Here is a 21,719-nt window from a genome sequence, read left to right as displayed (position 1 = left end):
TCCAAATAACAATCAGACTCTCTGACATCCATGCCTTGCTTAAATTTGCATATAAGATTATTATATTGCTTCCTAATTAGCTTGTGGCGTGTTTAGCACACTCTAAACTAGGGGTGGGAAAATGACGGCCTTTGGACCACATATTTCTTCATGCGTATTTTAAAAAAAAATACATGTGAGAAAAAATGATCTATTTTTTCCTTATACATTGCCAAGATGTCAGATTGAGACACGTTACAAACACATGCATTTACTTTTCGCTGTAACGACTACTGTAATGTGTTATCCGATAAAATTTTGTAACTTTTTCCTAGACACCTCCTACAAATCCCTTTCCGGAACTCATGGCTAGGGTGAAAAAAGGTCCAAAAAAAGAGATGCTTGAAAATGTGATTAAAGATATGCTATCAAAACAACCTTGCTGCTGAATACAGCTACTCTACAGGTATAACCAAGGAGGCAGAATCAGGTGCCTGATGGCAGGAGGCTCATGCGCAAACTTAATTGAGAGTGGTCTCTAGTGGTAGCCTCTGGGACTGCTCTTGAACTGGATTTTCCTTTATGAAGCGAGCAAGATTTTAGTGTGAAAACAAAAACTGGTGTATCGAAATTCTCATGTGGTGGGGTGCTCGTATAAGGAGGTACCACTGTAGTTTCTGCTGATTCTGAAGGCTCACAGCACATTAAACGGAGACAGAGTCTAAAATTGCAATTCAACTGAACACACGTTACAATCCCGCTTGTAAATGTTGGACTTCTTCGTCGCTGCTTGACTGATCGCTGCGATAAAAGCAAACACTGTTTTAAAACGGACCCCATAACCAGCAGCAAGCAGGTACTGCATAATGTCCGCTCGACTCCTGCGTTTGCTATGCAGCTCAGCGCTTGTCGCTGCGTAATTCTAGGCGACGTTGCATGATGAGGAGGAAATCTCTGAGGCGGCGCTCGTTAAACGATCCATTTCCAATTTAGCCATTGATTGGCACGTGAGGCGATGACTGCCGACGTCGGCGTATTGTCTGATCTATGACCACCAAAGAAATGGTACAGACGTAAAACACACAAACGAGGCCCTAAAGCAGGGGTGGGCCAGCTATGTTTGGGGCCTGGGCCAGATTTGTCCCGTCGTGCCAAACAAAAATGTTAGGTCATGGGATCCATACCAGCTATCAGCCTTCCTGTGCGGAGTTTGGATGTTCTCCCCATGCTTGCGTTGGTTGACATTCCGTTTTCTTCCCACATTCCAAAAACATGCATGTTAGGTTAATTGAGCATATCGTCACTGCTATTTTAAAAAGACTGCAACAACATGAGAAAACTTGGATGGACCTACATTTTTTCCCTTATGTATTACAAGGGTATCTGATTTAATACTGTTTTGGAGATGACTTTTTGAGAAATATTTTAAAACGTGACTCAAAAAGTTATCCCATTCCCTTGTGTCGACAGAGTAACGTAAATAATTCATTCTTTTGTGTCCAGATTCAAAGCGAAGCTGTGGTTGTGCGAGTCCCATCCACTGTCCCTTGCGGAACAAGTGGCGCCCATCATTGACCTGATGGCCATTTCTAACGCCCTGTTCGCCAAGCTGCGGGACTTCATCATGCTTCGCTTGCCGCCCGGTTTTCCTGTCAAAATTGGTAAGTGCAGAACAAAGTGAAAAGCTTTTGTCCTGAATACAATAGAACTACAGTGAATTATGTTGTACAAGCCGCTTTTTTAACATTTTAAACACTGCGGCGTACAATAGGATCTTTACGCGGATCTAACCCAGCTGTGGCGCCCATCGGGGCCCTGTGACACGTTGGTGCTCCCTGCCCCGTTTGGCACATTATTAAGACTATGTCTCAGATACAGCACCTTCATCATCTGGTCTCAGGTGTTCCTTTGAGCAGTGCCTTAATGGCAGACATTCGTACACCATTTTTATATTTTGCAACCACTTTTCTTGATTATTACCTTTCTTAAGATGTATTACTAATGGCTAAAAAAAGCAATAAAACTCACTATAACACATTAAAAGAAGATGTGGTCCCTCTCAAACACAATCGGGAGAGCACTGATTGACTGAACAGGTAGAAGAGATCGGGTGAGGGAAGAGCATGGGAACACGGTACGGTATGTCCATGGGCCTTGTGGTCATTGGAGGGAGGCTGAGATATAGGGGCCAGTTGAAGCACTTGAGTCTGCGAGATAGAAAATAGAGTTGGGTGGAGGCAAACCGACAGAGCCTGACTTGGGTGGCTATGCCTGTCTTGTTTGCCAGGTCTTGTCTGCTACTTTTCAGCCTTAACTCCCCTGTTAAAGCAGGGGTCTGGAAATATTTGGATTTTTTGGGGGTGGGAGGATAGCAGCTGTCAATCATAATTGGCTGGCACAGCAGTCAATAATAATTGAATTGGCTTGTACACATGCTGAGCCATAAGACTGATCTTAAGCACTCCCATCCCTTGCGCTTGCCACAAAGTAATAGAGACTTGACCAAATATCTCAAGTAATACATGAAAAATCATTCTACATGCCAACACTAGTTACTAACTAAGGTGAGGTGCACGATAATTATCGGGCTGACAGTTATCGGAGTAAAAACAGCCTAATATTACGTTACAGTGTTTGGCCCTGATATAAAAAAATATACCTGATAATTAGTCACCTGCTGCCACATTAAAATATTCTACCAGCCTTTACTATTTGCTGTAAATATTCTAAGCATTTTTGTATCATGATTTTTATGTAGTAGTAGCAATACTCTATAACTATCTTCTCAAGGGATGGGAGAACATAAAATCCGTCAGATGGTTTAGCGTGTCTACAGACTGTTGTGATTGTACAGGCTTCTCAATTTTAGTCATTACGGTATATCGAGATTTCTTTTTTTCGCACTCATGTGTATGTTTTATCGCCAATTTAATTAACATTGACTGCTAGTTGTTTAAGATTGATGGTTCTAAGATTGACGAGTATCTTAAGCACGGCACAATTTGTTACTTTTCTGTTCTAGACATTTCCCTGCTAATTTTTCGAAATGTATGAAATTGACGCAAACAAGTTCATTTTTATTTCTGCGGCTTAAAATCTAGTACGGCTTGTACAAAAAAGGGATTCCTTCTTAAATGTGTGCATCCGGCTTTTAGTTTAGTGGGCTTTGTATTTTGGAATAAACGGTAAAAATGTCTTTAATTCCGGCAGAGATTCCAATCTACCACATCCTGAACGCCAGGATCACCTTCAGCAATCTGAACGGCTGTGAGGAGGGTGCAAGCGGACGACCAGACAACGAAGCAGCCATGGAGGGTGGCGGGCAAAGGTACACCCTGAGAACCGACACCCCCTCACCGGGCAGTGACTCCTCCAGTGTCTCCAGCTCCAGCTCGACCAGTGAGCAACACACTCTGAGAAGCAGTTTGACTTTTATGTTGATGATTTTTTTACAGGGTAAAAGACATTTAATTTGATCACATTATCACAGTAATTTTCTTCACGGTGTTTGTTTTAATGGAGCATTATGGGATATAGTTCAGCCAAACAATGTTGTACAATATGGCACTGTGAGTAAAAGTAAAGTGACGATCAGATAAAAACTAATGCAATTTCCTAAATCATCCAGATCCTTAGTGGTCCAGTGCAGTATTTCTCAGCTGCTGAGTCAGGACCCAAAAGTGGGTCGCCGACCCATTTTCAGTGGGTCTTTTCTAAGAAAGGGGCGGCATTGTCTCAGGAGGTAAAGCGCTCGTCTTAGGATCAAGAGGTCACAGGTTTGATTCCCGGCTCCGTGTTATATGTCAGAGTGTCCTTGGGCAAGACACTGAATCCCTAATGCCCCTGATAGCAGGTAGTTGCCTTGCATGCCTGATGCTGCTATCGGTTAGTTAGTGTGTAAAAGGGAAAAGTGTGAAGCACATTTGGGAGGTCTTCATTGACTTGAAAAGCGCTATATAAATGCAGACCATTTACATTTACATTTAAGAAAAAGATAAAACGAAGGGTCAAGTACACAGTAGATGGCGATAATGCCATGCCCGATCTCTTTTTCCTGTTCTGTCAATCAGCACCGTCCCAATATATTCTACTGCATCTGCTTTAAACTGAACAATCCTTTCATTTGATACATTTCAGAAGTGGAATTTGTTTTTGATTTGGGTTGGCGCTTGTAAAGTCAGAAGAGTTGAGATCCAATGGTCTCGTGATTACACTGTTGATTTAGACTTATTATTGTTTTTATTATTGTTGTCGTTATTAATATCACCCTTGAGCAAAGCGAGAGTGGTTGTAATGGTTTCGTTTGGGATGAAGTAGTTTTTCCAAGAAAGACATTCCACTTTCCCAGAACAAATCAAGTTAAGTCGTGTTTATTTGTATAGCCCTTAATAACAAAGAGTCTCAAAGGGCTGCACAGACCACAGATTATTGCAAACCACAGACTATTATTACACCATCCCCTGATCTAAAACCTACACGAGGGCAAGGAAAAACTCAAAAACCTCAACATGAGGAAAATGAAGAAACTTTGAGAAGGGACCGTACATGAGGTCATCCCCGTTCCAGGATGACCAGGCTGCAATGGATGTTGCAATAACAAATAATACACAGCTATTGTCAACATAAAGTATAGGTTATTCATGCTATAGAATAGAAGTGTGTTTTAAGCTTAGATTTAAACATTTCCAATGAGGTTGCAGATCGAATCTCAGGGAGAAGAGCATTCAACAGCAGCAGGGCCCGGATGAAGAACGCTCTTGAACCTGCAGTTCTCTTTTTGGCTCGAGTAGACCAGAACAACATTGAATATCAAAGTGGTTGTTACGTCTTGGCGTGGGCGATGCTCCAATGGTGCACATCCATTCGAGTTACTAATGTCAATAATGGGTCAGTCCGCGAGAATCAAGTCAGCCATTAAACCATTTTCTGATACAGAAAAGGTTGCAAACCACTGATGTATAATATTTAACCACTAGATTTTCACTCTTTCAATCTCCCATTCGAGTGTCATTGTCTGTAAATGCCTTCTTCACCTCTTGCCCTTGACCCCCCCTTCCCCACCCCGCATGTGCGCAGTGTCCTGTCGAGCCGGCGAGATACCCCCCTGCGTGTTTGAGCCCCCGTCAGGATACACCTTGCTCAGAGGCAAGCAGGGAGACAGCATGAGGGAGGAGGAGGAGGACTTGCTTCAGTTTGCTATTCAGCAGAGCCTGCTGGAGGCTGGCTCCGAATACGATCAGGTGACTGGCAACCAATCCTGCATTCCAGCAGGTTCTTTGAAAAACACTTTCCTTCCTCGCTGACATTTTCTATACTGTAAAACGTACAGCTGTACATTGACATATTGTTCCTTTTTTTGGGTGTGTTGAAACAGAGAAACACTTACAGTGCCGTGAGAAAGTATTTAAACCCTTCCTGGTTTATGTTTTTTTTTTTTTTTTTTGCATATTTATCACTCCCAAAGGCTTTAGATAATTAAACCAATTTAATATCATACAAGAGATAACCCAATGTTGTGATTTTCCTTGCTTTGATTCTGAAAATCATTAGAATTGAACCAAATTACTGTATTCTTAACAAATTTACCTCTAGGTGTTGCTTGTGCTCCACCATAAATATTTTTATTTCTCTGAAGGATGCTAGAATTTCCTACACAGATACAAATGTAATTATCTTATTACTTGAAAAAATGGGATCAATGAACCAGGCCGATGAAAATAACACACACAATTTAATAACACAGAGAATTAATGATCGGACAAAAAAAGGCGCCGGAGATTATGGGAGTTTTCGACCGCGGACATTCTGGAAGTTACTAGCATAAAGAGAAAGTTTCCCGCTATAATGCTCGTCAATTTGGAAAAGAGAGCGAGGTATCGATCAGCTCCTCTCCTTATATGGATAAGGGGCGCTTAACCAGATCATGCCTCTACGGACGTGGTTTTAGTAATCCGATACTCGCAGTATCGGGTAACGGCCTTTGAGGTTGCTAAACTTGTTAGAAAGCCAAAGAAATGATAAATTTGCGTAATGGTCTGTACTTGAGAATGTCCCTCCAATCGACATAATAACGTACAGTGAGAACATTATTTTACCGATACATTGGCTTGGATGTTTTAATTACATTCAAACCTCCATGTTATCAGATTTTATTATAGTTCATGGTGAATTGGTACGTTTGGGTACTGTCCAAAAGGGGACGCAGTCCGGATTTGAATCCAGTTGAGATGATGTGGTGTGATCTTAAAAGGGAAGTTCATGCTAGAAAACCCTCCAATATGGCAGATTTAAAACAATTTTGCAAAATAGAGTGGGCCAAAATTCCTCTAGAGTGTTGTAAAAGACTCATTACCAATTATCATAAACGTTTCATTTCTGTTTTAGCTGCCAAAGGTGGTCCAACCTGCTATTAGGTTCAGGGGTAAATTACTTTTTCACATGGGACCAGATAAGTGACTTAATAAATGGAATCAACATTTCAAAACTGCATTTTGTATTTTTTCGGGTTATCCCTGTGTGATATTAAAATTGGTTTGATGATTTGAAACCTGTGAGAGTGATGAATATGCAAAAAACACAGAAATCAAGAAAGAGACAAATAACGTTTCACACCACTGTATGACTCGTGAGCCAAATGTGGCTCTTTTCATGAGTACATCTGGCTCGGAGATCAAATAAGTACCAATTTTCTCTCTATCATTTCAATTTTGGTTTATGTGAAGCTCAAACAGCATAGTAATTAAATGGTTTGATTTAGAATATATAGGGCAGAAACTCTTCTACGATTTACTGTCATGGTGTTACACCAACAGACCCTGTTTTGGCTGTACATCTTCATGGGATTCTGTTTATGGAAAGTCGTTAAAAAATGTTTTCACTGTTCAGACACTTTATGATGAAAACCCACAGAAACATCTAAACACCCAGAACTGCCAACCAAGCACCCAGAGCATTTTGCTTGGGTGAGTGGTAGGGCTGGGTGGTCAAATAGCTGTCATATATCAATAAAGGTAAAAACATCCATATTCTTCTCCTTTGCAGTATTTTGTGGCATTTTTACACAAGAACTCTGCTCACACCTGTTTTTGAAACCATTGTTGACTACAGAAATTACGTTTTAATATAAATGATAATAAATTCATTGATTTTAAGTAACTGCGGGAGTGAATGAAACACATTTTAAGTGATGTATTTGTTGAAATGGAACACAAACTCTGGAATTACTATTTAATCGATAGTATCAAATCATCAAACGTGAAACAGTAAAAAAAAATGCGGTGAAGAATTAGCTTTTGTCTGGAGAGCAGGCTTGACGATTTTGTTGGATATTTTCTTTAAAGGTGTGGATTGTTTTTCATTTTTCTTTATCACCAACGTCCTCGTGACCCATTTATATCCTCAAAGGGAATACAAGCACACTGAATCACGATAAAATGAGACGTGGACCCTTTCAATTACAATCCTGCTGAGATACCGAGGCCAGGCAAGCAGGTGGTGAGGTAGTCTGGCATACAAGGTTTGAGCTAAACCAACAGAGGGCCTGACTTGGATATCTATGTCTTTTTGACGCCCCCTAGTTTCCATTTTGTTTTATACTCAAATAAGCCGGCAGTTTATATGTCAGTATATACAGTAAAAAGTAGACTGATGTGAAGCTTCACCTGCACCAAGTCTTCTGCGATTTTTTAGCGCTACATCCTCTGTTTTAGAACATGTTACGCATCAATGAGAACAACAGACCTCACAAGGTTTATTGATCATGTTTATTGACTCTTTTTCTGTAGGTGACTATCTGGGAGGCGCTGACCAATAGCAAGCCAGGAACACACCCCTTCTCTTGTGACCCAAGTCGCCAGGAAAGGTCAGCCAATCAATGCACAAAGATTGTCTTATTTGTCCTTTCACCAAATATCCAAGTGCGTCAATTCCGTGTTTCTCAATCTCCTGTGAGCCAAGGCACACTCCTTTTATTTGAAAAGTCACGAAGCTTGTTGCCTTCAGAAAAATGTTTGAAGTAAAAGTATAGTAATTCCTATCTAGTTTTGTTTTTAGCATTTAACTTGCCGAGACAGGCTATTGTGATAATCATCCATCCATTATCTGCATCGCCTATCCTCAGTAGGGTCGCGAAGGGTGCTGGAGCCCATCCCAGCTATCTTCGGGCAGTGGGCAGAGACACCCTGAACTGGTTGCCAGCCAGTTGCAGGGCACACAGAGACAGACAACTCACCCGCTCATTCACACCTAGGGACAATTTTGACCGGCCACTTAACCTGACATGCATGTTTTTGGAATGTGGGAGGAAACTGGAGTGCCCGGAGGATACCCACACAAGCGTTGGGGGGAACATGCAAACTCCACACAGGAGGTTCCATCTCATGACCTCAGAACTGCGCCGCCATGCTGCCCTTATGTTAACCAGTGATTCAAAAAAGACCTTGTCCAGGGTGCTCCAGGAAAAATGTCCTATTTCATCTAATTGGTGACAGGAAATTGACGATCATTCTAAAAAGTGTTCCACTTTTTAGCATAATACATTTTACAGTCTTTTGTTCCCAGTAGGTGGCAGCAGATGGGTCACACTGATTGAGAAACACTTTACGAACTCAGTCACTCCAATCCATTTTTCCTTGTTGGAAACTTTGATATTACACACTTGGTTGCATTATAGAGTGGTTTTATCTATCTATCTATCTATCTATAACGTTACATGAGCAGCATACCTGTTGAATCAATTAACGACGTAACATAGTAAAGCACAAATAATATGCTTACCAAACTATTATTTTTACTCTAAATCACTAGATCTTTCTGCATTCCGGCTGCATATGTCACTATTTCCAGCTTATTATCTGCAGAGTATTGTTTTGGGTGCCATTTTTGTTCAGTTGTTCTTATAAAATACGGTGTGGTGCCAAAAAATGTCCCCTGCGTAACATGTCCCCCCTAGCAGGGTGGGCGCATACGTCGCTAGTACAAACGTCACTAAAACGGCTCTGCATCTCATTTTCGGGTACAGTAAAGCACAGAACATTTAACCTTTTAAAGACATCCCTTTTGAGCTAGTTGAAAATATTTACAATGGCGAAATGACACCTTATCTTCTGAACATTCGTGATTGGTAAGAAAACCTGGTGTCATTTCTCCAAAGTTCCGTAAGTATTTTCAACTTGCTCAAAAAGTGATCATGCTCTGCACTTTACTGTTCTATTACAATGAGATACAAATTATTTTAATGATGTCCATGCAAATGACGTATGCTAGGAGGGGCATTTGACACAGGGGGACATTTTTCGGCATGACCAGCAAGGTTAAAATGATCAACACAGGGCTTTCACCAGAGTATAAGTCAAGTCAAGTCATTTTTAATCACAAAGAGTCTCAAAGGGCTGCACAGGTTATTGCACAGACTATTATTTTAGACTATTATTACACCATCCCCTGATCTGAAACCAACATGAGGGCAAGGAAAAACTCAAAAACCTCAACATGAGGAAAATGAAGAAACCTTTAGAAGGGACCGCACATGTGGTAATCCCCCTTTCAGGATGACCATGATGCAATGGATGTTGCAATTACAAATTGTACAGAGATATTGTCAACAAAAATATATATATAGGTTATTCATATACTATAGAGTCGAAGTGTGTTTTAAGCTTGGATTTAAACACTTCCACTGAGGTTGCAGATCGGATCTCAGGGGGAAGAGCATTCCCCAGCTCTCGAACCTGCGGAACACTTCTTGGCTTTTGGGATCACTAGTAGACCAGCGCTTTCAGAACGAAGGCTTTGGACCGGAACATAGGGGGAAATCAAATCTGAAAGATATGGGGGAGCAAGTCCATGTATGATTTTGTATAATACCAACAGAACCTTAAAATCACATCTTAGGCTAACAGGGAGCCAATGCAGGTTAGCTAAAATCGGGGTAATGTGATCAAACTTTCTTGTCTTAGTTAAAAGCCTCGCAGCAGTATTTTGTACCAGCTGAAGGCTCTTGATTCTGGGCTTCGGGAGACCGGAGAGTAGTGCATTACAGTAATCGAGACAGGAGGTAACAAACGCATGAATTATAATCTCCTTATCCGACTGAGACAGCAGATTTTAGCAATGTTGCGAAGATTGAAGAAAGCTTTTCTAGTAATATTCTTCACGAGTGTTTGAAAGGACAGATCGGGGTCAAATATGACACCTAAATTTTTAACTGAGGCATTCTGGGTGATCTTACGTTTGTCAATGTTCAGAGCAGTTTTTGAGAACAAGTCACTGCATTTAAATGGACCAATAACTAACATTTCAGTCTTTTCAGAGTCAAGGCGCAAGAAATTGAGATACATCCACTCTTTTATGTCAGCGAGGCAGGCCTCCAAATTTCCACAATTTAGTTTGGCAGATTCCTCCATCGGAAGATATAGTTGAGTCGCACCCCCCGCCAAACTATGAAAAAAATTGTGACTCGTAAGCCAGAAAATACGGTAGCGGATTTGTGGCCCATTTGTGTTTTTTAGGAGCATCTTTTAGTGCGTAAAATACGGTATTAATACATTCAAACCTTTCGCCAATGCTCTCTCCCTTCCTGTTTTACCGCTTAACTCCATTGTTATTCTGGCAGTCTTTTCATCTTTCCAACCATCCCTGCCTCACATCCTGTATTTTTCTACCTCTCCCGCGTTCCCTACGAACACACGCACTCGTGTTTGGAAAGCAAGAAGAGGAGATGACAGTTTCCTGCTTTCACTGTGTCCAGATGTTGACTTTGCCCTGTTATCTTTCCTCTCACTGTCTTCCCTGTTTGGAGAGTGGCGGATGGTTACGCACAAAAAAGATACTTCCTCTTCCTTAACTCAAATTGGTGGTTCTTAAATAACGGGCCGGGACATCGGATACATTTTTTTACTCTACTAGAATGAAGTAAAATCTAGGGTTTGTGCTTAAGATCATTTAAAATGCTTGATTTAAAAGTGATTGAATTTGGGGTGAAGTGCTTGTAAATGCTTGAAATTGTTGTCATGTGCCTCAACAAGTATGCGTAAAAAGTACACTTTTCTTCTTCCCTATTGAGTAACAGCAGCTGGTATTAGTTTGTATGGATTTGTCCCAGAGGACAGGGGCATGCTGCACCTAAACAGGGCACTATGAAAAGTGTATTAGTGCAAGGATTACTTATCAATTATGGGCATTTATTATGTGCCAAGGAAAAAAATTTAGACAGCGTTTCCTGGGGGTAAGATATAATGGGAAGAACTTCCTGAAAATCTAAGCTACATATTTTACTCAACATCCTAATGTGGAGAGAATATTGTCTTAATAACGAATATATTTGCGATTTACACAAGATCTGAAAATCATACTTCGATAAATGGACACGCGAGATTAAAATTCAGATATGTAAATTGCAGATTTACAGTGGCTTGCGAAACTATTCGGCCTACAACAGTATCTCGGACATTCCTGGTGTGTTCCTCGTTTTTCATGATGCTCTCTACGCTTTTAACAAACCTATGAGACTATCACAGTGCAGGTGCATTTATACAAAGACTTGAATTCACACAGGTGGATTCCTTTTATCATCGTTAGTCATTTAGATCAACATTAAATCCTTTAGAGGTCCTCACTGAACTTCTGGGCGGAGTTTGCTGCACTGAAAGTCAAGGGGCTGAATAACTTTGGACACCCACTTTTTCGTTTTTTATTTGTTAAAAAAGTTTAAATATCCAATAAAGTGTGTGATTATTATCTCCCACTCATTGTTGATTCTTCACAAGAAATTACAGTTTTATATCTTTATGTTTGAAGTCTGAAATGTGGCAAAAGGTCACAAAGTTAAAGGGGGCCACTGTATGTGTCCCTGCAAAGTAGATGATTCACACCAGATTTTTTCTTTTAATGGTACAGCAGAAATTGGAAAATTGGGTTTGAAAGTGCTTAAAAAGTGCTTGATCTTCACCATGAAAAGGGTGTAGGTACCCTGGCATTACACCTCCACTACATTAGGGGGCAGCACAGCGTTTGATAGGCAGAAAAATGATCCATACCATTCATAGTCCAGAGAGGGCGGGTCTTGGAAGGATGGAGAGGTTTTCTTCTTCCAAGGGGGGGGCGTGACAGAAAATAATTGAAAAGCATTGCCTCAAATTGGTCCTTCTCTGGTTTCGTCCCTCCTAGAGTTCCCCAGACGAAGCCACGTTCCCCCTCCAGCCTCTCGTCCACCCCGTCCAAGAAGGCGGCTTCCAGCGGCTGCCGTTACGATGAGCAACTGCGCATCGCCATGGCGATGTCGGCCCGAGAACAGGAGGAAGCAGAATTTCGGCGGCGGAAGGAAGATGAAGAACTGCTGCACATCATCCAACTTTCACTCATGGAGAAGTGAGCTCACGTTAGTGGAGAAAAGGAGATTGTTTTACATTTCTAAACCTATGATGTTGATGGTGTCAGGATAATGATAATTAAAACGAGAGTTACGAATGGAATTACGGTTCTGAGTCCTGTACGACCACCAAAGGAAGAGACCAATCAAAACCAATAATAGCGTGTAATAGTAGTGACAGGAAAAGGAAGCTTCATGAAGCACTTCTCAGTTGGTCTGACTATAAAATCCACTATGTCAGTTTTCTTGCCATTTTTACCCAGCAAAGAAAGACAAAAAGAAAAATGTAGAGATGGGAAAAGTATTTTTTAACAGGAATGAAAAATAGTGAGGAAAAAAGAAAGTGGAAAAATGAAAACAGGAATAAAATAAAAGCAGGGGAAAAGAAACAAAAAAGGAAAATGGAGAAATAACAAAAAGAAAAGGAAGCAATTAAAGAGATAAAAAAAACAAAAACAGAAAACAAAATGTTTTTCTTTTTCTTTACTTCTTATTTCTCAAGTGTTACTTTTTGTCTTATTTCTTTTTTACATTTTGCTCTTCTTTTGATCTTTTATTTTTGACTTATCTCTTTGTTCTCTTATTTTTCATCTTTTCAGAAGTAATAAGCTGCATTTTGTCATTTTGAGTCTCCGTATTTTGTCCATTGTGTTTTTAGCAATCATTTTTGGTGGCCTGTCAGAATTCAGCGACAACTTTCATATTTAAGAGGGGGCCTCAAACTATCATGCTGGGGGCCGCAATCGGCCCCTGTGCCAAGTTTTCAGACCACTGTTTCAGATGGTGTTCTTGGCTGAAAAAAATAAGACAGGTCCAGTGGAAACTAATGACATTTCAAACCCAGACTGTCATTTACAAAAGTAAATAAAAAAATAACATAAAACAAATAAAAGCACAAGGGCTTCATAAAGAAGCTCCATCGTGTCGTGCGCGCAAGTAAGTGTACCGATTTTTCCTGACTATAAATCGCTGTTTTGTCATCATAGTTTGGCCGGGGGTGCGACTTATACTGCAGTGAGAGTTATATGTGAAATTATGAAGACATTAATATATCATTGAGTTTGTCACGACCAGAACAAAAGGAGGACCCAGATGTGTAACGTTACTCACAGGTTTATTGAAATATAGAGGATCCGGTGCTCGCTGGGCGCGGCAAGCAAGCCGCTCACGGGATCGGAACATGTCCTGAATGTGGAAGTGGATTTTCCAGAGTGGGAGATCGTAGCGTAGTTAGACAGAAAAACAGGTCGTTAGCCGGGACGGGAGATCAGAATGTGGTCGAGGTAAAAAAAACGGGTCGTAGCAGGAGACAAACGGGGAAATCAGGAACGGACGAGTAGAAAACGGGTGCCAAAACGGGACCGACGGGAGTCAGAGTCAAAAATGCTTGTGAAAAGAGAGGTTTGCTGGCGGACTGACTAAGGGCAAGTGAGAGCACTGAGCTTAAATAGGAGGGAAAACCAATCAGGCAACCAGCAGTGCAACGAGTAATCATGACAGAGTTTTAAATGTTTATAACCATATATCACTTCACGCGTGATTTTCACACTAATTCACAAGAGCTATTAGGGTATATGAGTCAATTTAAGTCAAGTCATTTTTATTTGTATAGCCCTAAATCACGAAGAGTCTCAAAGGGCTTCACAGATTATTACACTATATTATTTTTCAGCCGACGAGAAGAGTAGGTTATTCATATGCTATGGAGTAGAAGTGAGTTTTAAGCTTAGATTTAAACATTTCCACTGAGGTTGCAGATCGGATCTCAGAGGGATGAGCATTCCACAGCACCGGTGCCCGGATGGAGAACGCTCTCGAACCAGCAGAACACTTCTTTGCTCTTGGGATCACCAGAAGACCGGCACTCTCAGATCGTAGGCTTCGGACCGGGACATAGGGGCAAATCAGATGTTTAAAATCCTGCACATACGTGTACCGTCAGTATACCGTGTTCTCCATTTTATTTTTATTTTAAATCGCCTTTCAAGATGACTTATGTGTTTTTAGTGTTGGATTTTATCGAATAGATTTCCTCTAAAAATTCCACTTATACTCCGAATGCGATTTCTACATGTCATTTTCTTCTTAATTAAACATTTTTACCTGTTGCGACTTATACTCCGAAAAAAAAGTTACTTACCCGCGGTCGGAAGTTTTTTCATCTTTCTCAGGTTTTCGTTTGAAGCAGGCCTGTTCTATTCTCCCCATTTTAAAGCTAAACAAAAAACAAAAAGGGATTTTCAATTGAATCAGTCGGGAAACCACAAAGTGCTTCACGAAGCTTCATTCGTCTCTCAGCAGAGGTGTCATGTGAATGTTGAGTTTCCACCCAACCTGTAGTTTCGATGAGTATAAGAAGAGTCGCCTGGTGGTTGGTAATAAGTACCTTGGATGTTTTTGATTTACTTGCACAAAATTTTAATGTACTGTATTTACACTTTGCTTGGATGTTTTGTGGAATGCGGAGTTGGGAAGGTATCGTCGAACCAGAGCACAAATTGAACTGCAGGAGCATTCAGTTGTTGAGTACCGCACAAAACTCTGATGTCATTTACTATACCCGGACGTCACCGTGCTAATGTTATCTTTTGATACGGTGAAAGGACTAGATATGAGAAAAAAAGCAAGATAACGTTTTGAAACTCATGATACAGACGCTGCCCTACTTACGAACTACGGACGATTGTTCGTAAATTGAAGTTGCTTCAGTGCTATATTTTGTATGTTTAAGGTTTGTATAAGTAACCTGTATTGTTTTATACTAAAAAAATAACCATTTCATAAAATAATATGCTCTATCAAGATAAATAAGGTTGAGTTTAACTTACTTTTGGATGATGCGTTTCAAGAGATAGGCTCATTTTTCCTCTGTGGTAAAAAATGGCTGAAAAAAGGCGCTCCAACAATTTTCTCAACCGCATCAAGCTTTCTTATTCCACTTTTATTTCAGAAGAAACGGCTCTCCTCTACTTCACACCAACCATAATAAATGGATGCACGAGATATTTAACATACAGTATAGAATGTTTACACACAAACTAGGAAATGGAAGCCAGAATTCTTCTTCGGTGTGGGTGCTGGGTGACCTCTCACAGCGCCACCCGCTGGAAAGAAGCACTACAGTAATGTCCTGTACTCGAGTTAAGGTGCTCTCAATACAAAATCTAACTCACAGCAATGTCCGGATATTTTTTCGACATCCCGAAAAAAAAGTTCGTATCTACCGTTTTTCGGAACTCGAATGTTCGTAAGTAGGGGAGCGTCTGTAATGGGAATTTTTTTTCACTTGATTTAAAAAAAAGCACAATGTTATGTTTTTGTGCACTATAACAAAAGTGGTAAATGTTTGTAGTACTTTTTTAGGACACGTCAATGGAAGTGAGAAGTCAACCTTGCACCTGAGAACGTCCCTTAGAACTTAAAGGGACATTGTGTATTACTTAGGACATATTTCTGAGGACGGGGGTCTCAAACTCAATTGACTTGAGGGCCGCCCGAGCTAGGGTCCGGGTCAAGTTGAGCCGAATTGGGTTTTCCACAGGAAAACTTCTGATTAAAGAAAAAAAAATCCACAGTTCTTGAATATCTATAAAAAAAAATACAAGGCAAAAAAAGATGTAAAAATCAAAAAGATCGAGAATTAACGTGAAAATTAATCTATCTGTAATAAATGAATCCGTAATATGCGTCAAAGGGACAGTGAGTATTATTTGACCACTAGACATTGCTTTATTCTGCTGTCCGACTGAAAACGAGTGCTAAAAAGGAAGAAGACAAACTACAGGGATATAAAGTGACAAATGTTCTTCTTTTTTTTGCTCAGCCTTTTGCAACAAAAAAAGGAAAAAGGAAATAGAAAATAATGGGCAAAAAAGGAAGAAAATGGTGGAAAAGGGGGGGAAAAGACAAAGAAAGATGAAAAAAGAAGAGAAAAGGATGAAAACGAGAGAAAAAGAAAAAACAAAAACAAAAAAAGCTAAGCAAAAAACAAGGAGACAGTTTTGTTCTGTTTTTTGAGGTACCTGCAGAAACAAGATGTCAACGGTGTCAGCTCTGTCTCAGTGAGATTAATTAATTGTAAAATAAAGGCAGATTTTTCTACCTATCAGTATTGCCTATTTTTCAAATCTCTAATCTAAATAGTTTTTTTTTCCCCACCGGGAGGCGCTTAATAATACACACTGTCCCTTTGGACATTCATATTAAAACTTTGGCCTCAAACTATCACCCTGCGGGACACAATTACCCCCCGGGCCGTGAGTTTGAGACCCCTGACTTAAAACCTCCTAGTGGTAAAGGAAACGCTATTCATCATTTTATTTTAAATAACCATTTTTTTTACACAACTCACCTAGAGAGGGCATGACACGATTGTCGGCCATTTTGTTAGCACGGTTACCCAAAGACTCAAAAACCTTGTATTTTTCCCTCTCCCTTTTCTTTTTTTCCTTCCTCTTCTCTTTCTTTTATCCATTTTTTTCTTCTTTTCCCTTTAATTTCAATTTTTGCCTTTCCTTACAAAGGGCTAGGCAAAAAAAAAAAGAAACGTAAAATAGTGCGGTTTGGTCACTTTGAGTCTCCATAGTTTGTAATATCCCTTGTGCTTTGTAGCACTCGTTTTTCTTTGCACTACCTAGAGGCGGCTGAATCACAGTCTGCCGTCTTGCTGCTAAGCGTACCCTAAAACACCCAAACTTTGCAAAAGGCTGAGCATAAAAAAAAAAGAGGACAAAAAATGGATGCTGTTTGGTCACTTTGAGTCTCCATAGTTTGATTTTTCCTTGTGCGTGGTAGCAAATCTTTCCATCATCTAGTGATCAAATATTACACAGTGTCCCTTTAAGGATATAGGTTACAAATTCAGGGGAAAAAAAAATAGTCCACTTCCTTGAAAGGCTTCAATCTGTCATTATTCCGCAATGACACCTTCAATTGTAAAATGTGCTTTACTAGATTTACAACATACTTATTCAACTGAAATGACTGTTAAACCCCAAAAACATTTATTTGAATCTGCCATTTGCCTGAAAATGCTTTCAGTTCCTTATCTTACTGTGTTCAAATCTGATTCAAATAACCACCGTCCATAAATGCAGCATTTCCAATACGTCTGCGTATAAATAGGGGTGCATTCCTATTGGCCAAGAGCAGTGTTTTTCAACCAGTAGTGTACCATTTTGGGGCTTTGTCTATGTCTGAATTTGTTGTTGCAAAAAAGAAATGCTTCTAATCTGATCCCCCTGCCTTTGGGTCCACCTCCACAAAACTTGACTGAATGACCCAACCACCAAAGGACCCCGCTGGAAGAGTTCAGTCACGTTTTGTCGACCCAAAAGCAGTGAAGCCGGAAGGGAGGCCGGTGTGCTCAACAAAGGATGGTATTTAATAACACAAAACAGAAACAAAAACAAACCAGGTGTAAAAACAACTAGCAAAGTGTCCAAATTAGAACCAAAATCCAAACCTGACATGATAACAGACGACAGAATGAAAGGGTCAAATGCGATGGCAATGACCTGACCCCGTGTGCTGTCCAAGTAGTCATTATAAAGGCTCAAGGTTTGGGCACAGGTGTGCTCAGTTCCACAAGCCCTGGTTGGCGCCCTCTGGTGGCGTACTAGATTCTGAAAATGTCTGTTGAATGAATGAAAACTTTATTCGAACATCTAAATAAAAAACAGAACAAAAACAATAACGCAACAACAAATAATGTTGCATAATATGTTCGAAAAGGGGTAGCAAGAAGTAATATATATTATATTGCCTACCCCTTCATCTTCCCCACCTAATATACCAATGATATAACAACAATTGTAATGATATTTATAATAACAGTTATGGTATAAGAATAGCAACAATAACACAAAGTTAACTAGACGCACTATTCCCAATCTCCCGCACCACTCATACCCCACCCTCCTCATCTCTGTATTCCGCCAGGAAGGTTTCTTTGTATCTAAACCTGAACAAGTGAATAGTTGGACACCGTTTGGTCTCGTCTTGCAAACCGTTCCAAAGCTTGACTCCACACACAGACACACACATACTTTTCCAGGTGGTTCTCACCTTTGGGTGTCACGAGGCGGAGTGGAGTGGAAGGAGTGATCGGACCAGAACGGAGGCAGGAGGCAGGAAGGGAGAACTCAATTGCGTGACGATCCATAAGTTTTATTTAACAAAATAAAAGTTGTCCAAAAGTCAGGGACAAGACAAACAAAAACATTCTTACAATCAGAACAGAACGGTACAGAGTTCCTCCGGCACGAACTCAACAGGACAGGGCATAACAGACGGAAAATGTTTTAAAAACTAAAACAGGACAAGGCATAGCACACCGGGGAATGTGTAATGAGCCAGCGCCCGCCAAACCCACAACCCAGCCTTAAGTAGCAGACCAGCAATCAACTGATCTGCTTCAGCCTGAGTTCGGGGGCGCGGCAGACTGGTCGCCATGGCGACCGTGACATTGGGATTATGAATTCACTACAGACCCTTAAATTATAATTTCCCTCTTTTCGAATGAATACTTTATGGATGTTTTCTGGCACTATGTTTTTGTTGACTTTAAATAGCAGTTGTGAAGTGAAAAATTTTACTAAATCATCAAATTTTAATAATTGGGACTGCAGGAATAAAATATAAGGATGTTCCCGATATCCTACCCTGTGTATGGTTCTAATTGCTCGTTTTTGGAGGATAAAAAGGGGCTGTAGTGAACTTTTGTAATTATTGCACAATATCTTCTGCACAATATGTTAAGTATGGCAGAACTAGAGTACAATATAATAAATACAATGCATTATAGTTTAAAATGAATTTGGCTATATTAATTATTGAAATGCTTTTAGATACTTTAGTTTGTATGTGTCTGATGTGTGTTTTCCAGCTTAATCTGTTGTCTATTATGACCCCTAAAAACTTAATTTCTGATACAGCGTCTATGGCAGCACCATCCATTTTTACTTCTAAATCTTGATTTGCCTTGCGATTACCAAAGAATATTACTTTGGTTTTATTTAGATTTAAAGATAATTTATTTATATCCATCCATTCTTTTAAGGTTAATTAATTCATGATTAATACAGGTAACCAAATCAATGTAGTTATCATTTGAATAGAAAATGTTAGTGTCGTCTGCAAATATTACTATTTTCAATAGTTTTGAAACATTAAAAATATTGTTGATATATAAATTAAATAACTTTGGACCCAGGATAGAACCCTGTGGTACTCCACAACAGATGTCCAAGTATTCTGTTAGAGGTAAGATCGGGCTTAAAACAATCCAGCCTGACCCGACCCGACCAGAGCCCGACTGATTAATTTGATCTGAGGGACAAGCCCCGAAGTGGAACCAAAGCTGCCCCGAAGTACGTGTGGCACCGAAATGCGCGCTTTGGCAGAAGTAGGTGCAGCGCCAAATTGGGCGCAGCGCCGAAGTGCGTACTTTGGTACCTCGGTGCTCCAAACACAAATAAAATAAGCAAGAGAGAAGCCCAACCTAATAATTGACATTTTCTGGCCGAACAAAACCCAAACTACGGGCCTTGTTAGAACCTGTTTTGGTCTTGGGCCTAAGATCTTAACTCCAATGTCTGTTATGTTTCTAGAAATACGAGGTAAAAAATAGTAAACATTAAAAAAAATATTGTCAAATCCTAAATTCAAGCAATATTGTTAAACAAATTGATAACCCGTATGACCTGCTGAATCACAGTGACCACAAACAATTAAAAACAACTTTCTATGGTCAATTTTAAACATAATTTAAACTTAAAATATGTTTTTGAAAATAAATAAATATATTAAATGGAGCCGTGAATGAATTTTCAAACTTCCTGGATAGCCCTGAGATTTTATAATGAAAACTAATGTACCTTAGTTCAAAAAAGGTTGGAAAACACTGTCTCGAGATGTGCAAAGCATCCTGGGGTATGTAGTTCAAACGGTGGCATTTTGCCGAATCTAGGGAAAAGGTCACATTTCTTTAACTTTTATTATTGTAACATCACGACTTAAATAACGTCAACGTCCGTATCTCGACATATTTGCGACACATGAGCTGTTTAAAACATTATGCTTTTATTTTGAAGTTTAGTAGAATAAAGGTAAGGTTAGCAAAACGGCACACGCATAAAGATTCGGCAGACATATTGGTGGTGCTCGTTAGAAGCGCACCTTAAAATGTTGCCCGAATCCATCAAAAGGAAGCATCGCGAATGTTGTTGTCTCCATAAGGTTCTCACTTTTTTGAATGTAAATAACTGAAACGCATTTTTGGTACTGATACATTTCAAGTACTTTTCACAGCAATAGCAGCACAACTTGTCGAGAACCATGTCCTCTTAATTTTTTTTTTTTTTAAATGGCTCCGAATGTTTTTATGGGTTGCTAGTAGAATAAAGGAACACTTTTTAACAAGTTTGTGTCGCATTCATTTTTTATTTTCTTTCAGGTTATTGGAGACTTAAGGACAAGGCTACTAATATATTTTGGTGCAGGGGTCTCTAACGTGGTGCCTGCAGGTACCAGGGTGCCCCCTTAGGACAGTTGAGGTGCCTTGTAGAACTGTTCTTAAAATAGCTCAGGGTCATTGAGATTTTCTAGTAAACGGATTTAATCTGGTAATAACAGAGTAATAACATAGTAATAACATGATATGTTGTTAGTTTAGAAATTCAAAGAAATGAATTCTGGTTTGTGAGATTTGTGGATAAAATAAATGTATAAACGCTAATCTCAGTTTCTCTAAATAGCGCCACCTGATACGACAGCTGCACAATATTCGTTTGACTAGTGTTGGGAATTAAATATTAAAATGTATCGTTTACCAAATTGTTCAAATTATTTATCCGACTCCATTAACCAAACACAACCTACTTTCACCCAAGAATGCGCGCTCGTTTTTTGATGGAAAAGATGAACAAGAATAGCCGACATTTTCACACGGGAGCAGATTTGATTTCGTCAACAATTTAACTAAGTGAACTCCACCGGAATCGGCCGAATAAGTCGAATTAGTGTCGTCGGAGTCTCTGTGAAGCCTTTTCTGAAGTCCTCCAGTTTTCTCCTCTCGGCCCACGTTCCCCCGCAAGATGGCGTCTCAACTCCTCCCATAGGCGTGCCAAGGAAGGCCCCCCCTGGGCGTCGCGATGTCTGGAAAACTCAAGACAACACCGAGCTTTTCTACGTCATTAGAGCCTTGTTCTCAAAACATCACCTGCTGTCATGTTATCAAAATTCCCTAGTCAAAATATTCCGCATTTGGGGCGGCATTAGCTCAGGAGGTAGAGCGCTCGTCTTGGGATCAAGAGATCGCAGGTTTGATTCCCGGCTCCTCCGTGCTATATGTCAAAGTGTCCTTGGGCAAGTC

General features: G+C 40.1%; 1 protein-coding gene across 1 annotated transcript in view; it reads left to right on the top strand.

Moving 5' to 3' along the window:
- The window catches only part of ankrd13b (ankyrin repeat domain 13B), a 70,402-nt gene extending 49,635 nt beyond the window's left edge, over positions 1–20,767 (top strand). The window contains exons 11-15 of the mRNA XM_088345544.1: positions 1,483–1,640; positions 3,190–3,378; positions 5,056–5,219; positions 7,764–7,840; positions 12,145–20,767. Coding sequence (XP_088201670.1) covers positions 1,483–1,640; positions 3,190–3,378; positions 5,056–5,219; positions 7,764–7,840; positions 12,145–12,349 — 793 coding nt within the window. The 3' untranslated portion in view covers positions 12,350–20,767. The remainder of the gene's footprint in view (positions 1–1,482; positions 1,641–3,189; positions 3,379–5,055; positions 5,220–7,763; positions 7,841–12,144) is intronic.
- The last annotated feature ends 952 nt before the right edge of the window (positions 20,768–21,719 follow it).

The sequence above is a fragment of the Urocampus carinirostris genome, chromosome 10 (assembly GCF_059441175.1).
Source record: "Urocampus carinirostris isolate Australia breed hairy pipefish chromosome 10, RoL_Ucar_1.0, whole genome shotgun sequence".
Lineage (NCBI taxonomy): Eukaryota > Metazoa > Chordata > Actinopteri > Syngnathiformes > Syngnathidae > Urocampus > Urocampus carinirostris.
Note: the sequence above shows the minus strand (reverse complement) of the source record. Positions and strands in the feature narration are given on the sequence as shown.